Source organism: Leguminivora glycinivorella, chromosome 2 (assembly GCF_023078275.1).
Source record: "Leguminivora glycinivorella isolate SPB_JAAS2020 chromosome 2, LegGlyc_1.1, whole genome shotgun sequence".
Lineage (NCBI taxonomy): Eukaryota > Metazoa > Arthropoda > Insecta > Lepidoptera > Tortricidae > Leguminivora > Leguminivora glycinivorella.
This window is the reverse complement of record NC_062972.1, coordinates 26,059,065-26,066,614: the sequence shown is the minus strand read 5'-3', so window position 1 is coordinate 26,066,614 and position 7,550 is coordinate 26,059,065. Positions and strand designations below refer to the sequence as shown.

At 36.3% G+C, this 7,550-nt stretch overlaps 1 protein-coding gene across 2 annotated transcripts in view; it reads right to left on the bottom strand.

The window, feature by feature from the left end:
• Nucleotides 1–2,117: 2,117 nt before the first annotated feature.
• Nucleotides 2,118–7,550, bottom strand: part of LOC125242385 (zwei Ig domain protein zig-8-like) — a 237,137-nt gene continuing 231,704 nt past the window's right edge. For both annotated transcript variants that reach the window (XM_048151188.1, XM_048151189.1), the window contains exon 8: nt 2,118–2,457. In XM_048151188.1, coding sequence (XP_048007145.1) covers nt 2,324–2,457 — 134 coding nt within the window. In that variant the 3' untranslated portion in view covers nt 2,118–2,323. The remainder of the gene's footprint in view (nt 2,458–7,550) is intronic.

Here is a 7,550-nt window from a genome sequence, read left to right as displayed (position 1 = left end):
TATTTGTATTCTGTTCATTTATTTTTATATATATTTTTAAGTCATGCATTTTTATTTGAATTATAAAATTTAAATTGAAGTTAAAATAACTTCTGTTCCTGTTTTGCTTATAATTATGTGATACTATATTTCGTGCATGATATAAAATATTTTATTTTAAGTACAGTCAAGTCTATTACGTCCACTGAGAAAGAAATATTTTAATTGAAAATGAAAAGGATATAAATGAAAGGCTGAGTAAGTAGCTATCTTTATTTGTCAAATTTCTTCTTAGCTCTATTGTTATATAAACATTTTCATCTGTTTCTATTTTCGTAACTCCAAAAAACAAATAATGTTCATTTATAAACTCTAGAAGTATAACATAAATATACCTAAAACAAAAAGTTAGGTTTTTAATTGATCCGTAAAACTTATTTTTAAAATAGCTAATTATTTACAGAGTATTATTTACATACATGTACAGATATTTATAAGCTATCCTTTGATCTAAAATATTTTACTAAAATATACCAACTGAAAGATAGCAGCAGCAGTCTAACATTTCAATAAAATTATTCTCAACATACATTTATAGGCTATATCACCTTTTTTTTTTTAAATAATAAATGGGCTTACTCTTGGCCACAGACTAGCCAAAGGCAAAGACGTGGCCTACGATGGAGTGAGCTCGCCCAGAAATGAAAAGAACCCAATATTATTTATACTTGTACAGTCATTATGAATAGTAGCAGATATTTTTTCTAAATATTTATGGGTAAATCTGTACAGGGCCCCATTTCTCGAAGCTACTAGTTACAATTTACAAGTGGTAGTCAATGTCTAATTATGACAAGTTGGAAAGAGACATCCGCTTGTAACTTGTAACTTTCAGTTCTGAGAAATGGGTCCCCTGTTCGCAGTCAGAAATGCCAAGTTTAATTATTTTTTCTATGCACAGCAACACATCTCACGAAACGCTCACGACAATATTTCTTTCGTAGCTATGTATCTCTACCGCTCTTGCGTATTGGCGCGACAGAGCCAGACTACATTTCTGCGGCGTTTCGCGTCGCAGAAATGCCATTTGGCTACGGGGCCTGAAGCGTTATTCGATCCGTTACTATTGATGGTGACTGTATTACTCAAATCACTATTTTTAAGCTGACTGTCAATTAAAGGGTTTTCAATGAAATCTATTGTGGGTTGGTTCCTTTGCTCTAAATACTTAAAACGATTTTTAGTAAATTAAGATACAATTTCATTTCGGTCATTAGGTACTTTCGTAAGTTTTATCGACTTAAATTCATAATTTTCTTTAGGAGATTGTCGATTGCTAACAAAAAAGTGGCAGAAAGATGTAACATTTCGAAGGTTATGGTCCCAAAGGAAAAAATAACTTTTGTAATTTTTATAAAGTAGAAATATTTTTTACTAAAAATTGTTTGTCTAACGTTTGTAATTTGTATTTTGGAAGAGGGTGATTTTATTTATATCTGTTGTTAAATAAATTATGAAATGTTTTGTAATATAACAGAAACAAGGACAATAAGATATTTTTTTTATTATATTAGGTAAGTATTTTTTCCTCTAACGTTCAAAACATGAAACATGAAAAAATTAGCTAACCGTAAAATGATTTCTATGTACATAGGAATCAGAAGGCCGAATTTACTTAAACTTTACTTAAATATACCCTACTTTGTTTACAAAGAACAAAATTAACGTAAAAATGTTAAACAATTTATAATTATTAAAAATTTATATTTTTTTACAACAAAGTAAAACGACTGATTTTCAAAACATGTGATTCCCAAATGTGCTAGTCATCTTTCGTGCGTGAGATATCCCTATTTATTTAATTTAAAGTATTTTATTGCCGCTAGAAGTGTCGATAAGTGAAAAACTGTGTCTAATTGTTTAAATAGTAATAAGTGAAGTTTTTAGCCATAATGAATACTGTATAAAATGGTTTGTGACAATTTAGGTATAATAAAATAACTATCGTAAATTAAAATTTTATTTGTATCTAAATCATGCGCACAAGGAAATAGGCTCATTAAAAAAGTGTAATTAAAACACAAACGTAAAACAATTTAAAAAAAATCGAAATTTTAAACCATGAATTCTTGTTGACTTCTAAAATATTTTGTATGGAAGTAGTACCCCAGAGAACATAATTGTAGTACTTATTAATATAATAAAGCTTTATACAACACTACTTACATTTACACAAATAATTTTTACAGCTATCCGTGACATATAAAATTTAATCCATAAAATTCAATACATTTACAAAGTGTTCAAACATTTGCTCAAACGTTTGTTTAAGCTGTACTAGTTTTCACCTGAAGCCGTCGACTGTGTTGGTATACAGGGTGGCCAGAGTGCAGTACAGAGAGATGAGAAGGTTTACTGACAGAGCACAAGGCGATGCCGTGTTTGCGTTCCCGTGTTGCATTGCGGCTGGATGTTCTCCTATTAACAAACAAACACACGAATTATTTATGTATATTTATCGTATAAATACTATGCTTAAGCACTAAGGTGAAATCTGAGAAGTCTAACTGAAATTCACAACTGTCCCTGTAGCAAAGCGTTTCATCGTCGTAACAATTGACGCCTTGGATAGGCACCGCATTATAAAGTTTAATAAGGATTTATTATCTTATTCAAAGTTACTTATTTATTATTTGTCAAAGAGCCCGTGAGTAGAACTTACAAAAATAAAGACTTTTGTATGCCTTTACTCAGCAGTGGAATACAAAATAATATATGTAAGCTATGAAATAATTTTATTACCACCGCTGTTATTAAAGCAAACTAAATACCAAATAAATTGATGAACTTGGATTTATTAAATTTTGTGGAACTTGCATTAAAAAAAACTAGGCGGTATTTAGCTTCTAATAATAAATCAGCCGAAGTTAGGCACACTAGGCGTAGAGGCTGAGTTTTAAGATATTGTTTCAATATTGCACAAGATTTCATTCACGTACGATTGACTACACAAAATCGAATATGATCACAATGGAACGCAGGGAGGTCGCTGACTTATCCATCGAAGCCCACTTTGAAGCCTGTGCCATCGAGTGCATAGAACGGGACCTGATAGTTGTGTGTATCTACCGTCCGCCCAATGGTGATGTACCTTTATATCTTACTAAGTTAGATGAATTATTAAATCTAGAAAGTATACAAAACAGTAATGTGTTATTAGTTGGAGACATTAATATTGATCTATTAACTAAATGCTTTAATACCCGATGTCTCCTAAATAAAATTAAACAGCATAATTTTAGACAGCTTGTAAATGTACCTACTAGAATAACTGCAACATCAGAAACCTGTATCGACCATGCATATACTAATATACACAAAAGTATGATATGTGATGTATCTTGTAAGGAAATGTATCTGTCTGACCACCTCGGTGTAAATGTCATCATAAATACCAATAATTCTGGTTCCCCAATTAAGTACATAACTAAACGATCTTTTTCTAATCAAAACAAATATAATTTTACTCAGAGCCTTGAGTTATATGACTGGAACTCTGTTTTTATAAAATATCAATGTCCTAATAAAATAAGTTCATCAGTAATCAATATTATTAAACATTATTATGACATTTACTTCCCTATGCGAAAACAACCTATTAAGAAGATTGTCAACACCTGGGTTAATGACCTCTTACGTAAGCTACGCCATAAATTGCGCGCAACAAAGGTTAAGTTATCTAAACAGCCTAATGATATCGAGTTGCATTCGAATCTATTAAAATTGGAAGCGGAGTACTGGGCTACGTTACGTAATGATCGTATAGAATTTATAAATAATAAAATAGTATGTTGTGCAGGTGGTAAAGACTGTATCGATAATTATAGGGACAACTAAAAAGTGACATATTTTACACAATCTATATATTCATAAGTTGGTGGCATTATGTAATATAACTAAAACATATTTCAAGCATTATAATTAAGTTTTCAGGTTTTTTACTTCTGGTTTCTGGTGATATTTCGAACTTGGACTCGTACATTCTTCATTAAGTTGCGGACAACACTAACAGTGACAGTTTTGGACGCTTTTACCCAATCTATTTAAATTTTTTGACAGAATCCGCTGAGGAAAATCGTTGCCGAAGTATCCTCTTCATGATAGCCCAGTATTCCTCGATTGGTCGGACTTCAGGGTAGTTGGGTGGATTCATGGATTTTTCTACATATTCGACACCGTTCGCTTCCATCCACTCTCTAGTCCGAGCAGCATAATGGCAACTGGCCAAATCAGGCCAAAACAAAGTAGACCCTCTATGCCGTCGAATCAAGGGCAAAATCCGCTTCTTTAAACACTCTTTGATGTAAACGTCAGTAGTCATTGTAGTAGAAGTGGTAATGTACGCTCTGGACTTCATGCCGCATTCACATATCGCCTGCCATACCATTGCCTTTGACCCGAATTTTTCAGCATATATTGACGTTTTACCCTCGTCCAGTTGTTCTCCTTTGCGGACAGTAAAGTATTGTGGCCCCGGCAGTACTGAATAATCGAGTTTCACGTAGGTTTCGTCATCTTGTATTATGCACTGTTCATTTTTGGTCAAAACAGTATCGTATAATTTTCTAAGGCGAGTTTTTACGCTTGCGGCCTGCTTATGAGATCGTTTTGGTTTCCGTTGTTTTCTATAGGTCCTTAAGTTGTTCCGCTTCTTTGCCCGCTGGACCATGCCTACCGATGTTTTACACTTTTTGGCCACATCTCTTATTGAAGCATTTGGTGATGTTTTAATTTTTCGGCATATTTTGGAATCCAAATTGCGATTATGTGAACCAATTTTTCTGCCGCTTTTTGGCTTATCTTTAAAGGACAGGTCCTGGCCATAGTTTTTGATAGCATTAAAAACAGCAGAACGGCTCACTTTCTCAATTTTTGCGATCATTCTCATAGAAATACCTTTTTCACGTACGTATTTGTCCACGATCCGTTTTCGTTGCTCTAGTGTGAGGCCTTTCATTTTGCCAAATTTAAACAAAGCAAGTTATAAATATTGAAATAATTATGTGCTTTCTGACATGTCACCTAAGACCTGCATGTGACGTTTATGTTAAAAAACAAACTTAAAATAATTTGTGACCAGAAAAAGTTGTCCCTATAATTATCGATACAGTCTTTAGTGTTTGTCGGGCTATGTGGAGCGTCATCAAGTCGGAGACAGGCCGGCGCAGCGGCAGCAGGAGTGGGCCCCTGGACGTGCTCGTGAGCCGCGCGCCCGGCGCCTGCGAGTCTGCGCGCGCCGCGGCCGCCGCGGACCAGCTCAACCACTACTACACGCACACCAACAATGACTCGCGCCCGTGCGCTGATGACGCTCTCGCATATCTCGACAGATATCTGCCGCAAGTACCGCCCGCGTTTGTGTTTGTACCGTTCACTCTTAGCGAGATGTTGAAGGCATGTAAGGACGTTAAACGAAAACAATCTAAAGACATAAATGATATGACAACCTATGTCATAGATTTAATTCCTCCTAATGTCATATCCTTAATACTTTTAATATTCAATGAATGTGTCACAGCGGGTGTCTACCCCGACACTTTGAAGCTCGTAAAAATACAACCAATCTATAAAGGAAAAGGCGAAATGCATATACCTAAATTCTATAGACCTATATCGCTCATTCCTATAATATCAAAAATATTCGAACGTTTACTAAGTATGAGAATTATGCAACACCTTACTCAATACAAACTTTTAAATAGCCAACAGTATGCTTACCAGACAGGCCTATCGACGACGCATGCAGCGCGCGATGTGGTGGCGCGAGTGATGACGCATCTCGAGGCCGGGCGGCAGGTGGCAGCAATATTCTGCGACCTGTCGCGCGCCTTCGAGATGATCGACCACTCGTTGCTTCTCTCCAAACTATCGCGCTACGGCTTCGAAGGCAACTTTCTTAATACGATCGCCTCATTTCTGAGAAACCGACAACAAAGCACTGTCGTCCATGGCTCGAAGTCGAACCTTGAACCTGTAGGAGATTGCGCGGTACCGCAAGGATCTATGATGGGTAATAACCTTTTCCTAATATTAGTTAATGACATAATGACAGCATGCTCTGACCCTGAATATATTATGTTCGCGGATGACACGTGCATTATAATAAATGCAGATAATTTCAACAATTTAAAAACTACAGCAAATAAAGTAATGCATAACATTGCCAGGTGGTTTTCATCTAACGGTATGATTCTGAATATAGAAAAAACTAATATTATGCACTTTCAACTGCGAAACACTGGTATATGTCCGCTAGAAATATATGTAAACAATACTATGCTTCCCCAGGTCGAGCAAGCTAGATACCTCGGTTTTACCATAGACGCGGGTCTAACCTGGACCCCCCATATAGATACGGTTTCTGACAGGCTGGCGTCGGCGTGCTTCGCCCTTGCTAGACTCGCCCCATCTCTAACACCCCAAAACCTCAGAATAGCATATTACGGGTACTTCCACTCAATTTTAACACAAGGTGTAGAACTATGGGCTACCGCTGCCGAATGCAATAGACTGTTTAGATTGCAAAAGCGAGCCCTTAGGATAATTTCAAATAAACCATATGATTACCCAGCGCAGTCGTTATTTAAAGAACACAAAATCCTCACGCTGCCATGTGTCTATATATTGACTGCATGCAAGTACGTGCGGTCCAATCTAGGGTTGTACATGACCCGCGGGCAGAGCCACGGGCGCAACACGCGCGGCGAGCACCTGCTGCTGGTCCCGCGCCGCCGCCTGGCGAAGGCTCGGAAGTCACTCGGTGTCATGGGTGTAAAGATTTATAACACACTTCCGAAAGAGGTCATTGACTCACCTAGTGAGGCTATATTTGAAAATAAACTTAAAAAAATGTTGATTACATCTGCTTATTACACAATAAACGAATTTATATTAAGAACTACTAGGATGTCAAACTAAAATGAATTCTCTTTAACATAAATGTTGCAAAATAAAAAACTCTGTAACGACTGTAACTATAAACTAACTCATTAACTTAACTATAAGATAAAAAGATGTACCTAACTCACTAATTGGGCCTAGCAATATACTAGTCTGTTTAGTTAATAAGAATTATTTATTATTGGAGCGACATGTAAAATTACTTATAATTTTATCAATAAAAATCTCATTTCTCATTTCTCATTTCTCATTGTTTTACTCTAGTATTTATATCATGCATATTGTGTGGTGACGGGTTAAGAATTTCACTACCTCCTGTCCCCACGTGGGTGTCATAGAAGCCAACTATTGATGGGTGTAATGAGGAGGCACACTGACATTTTCTCCCACCAGGCGGCGCCTGTGTAAGTGTCAAGGTATGTCACTGTCATTCATATGTGTGAGAGAGAAAAGTATATCTTCTTCTCGCCCTCACGTATGAAATTCTTTATCTGTGCAACGGACTTATGAGGTGGCGCCATTTGTCATAATCTTTGAGTGCGCCTTCTCATTGTGGCGTTGGTCAGAAGCTGGCAACCTGTCACTGCAAAGTCACAATATCGTTTCCTTTC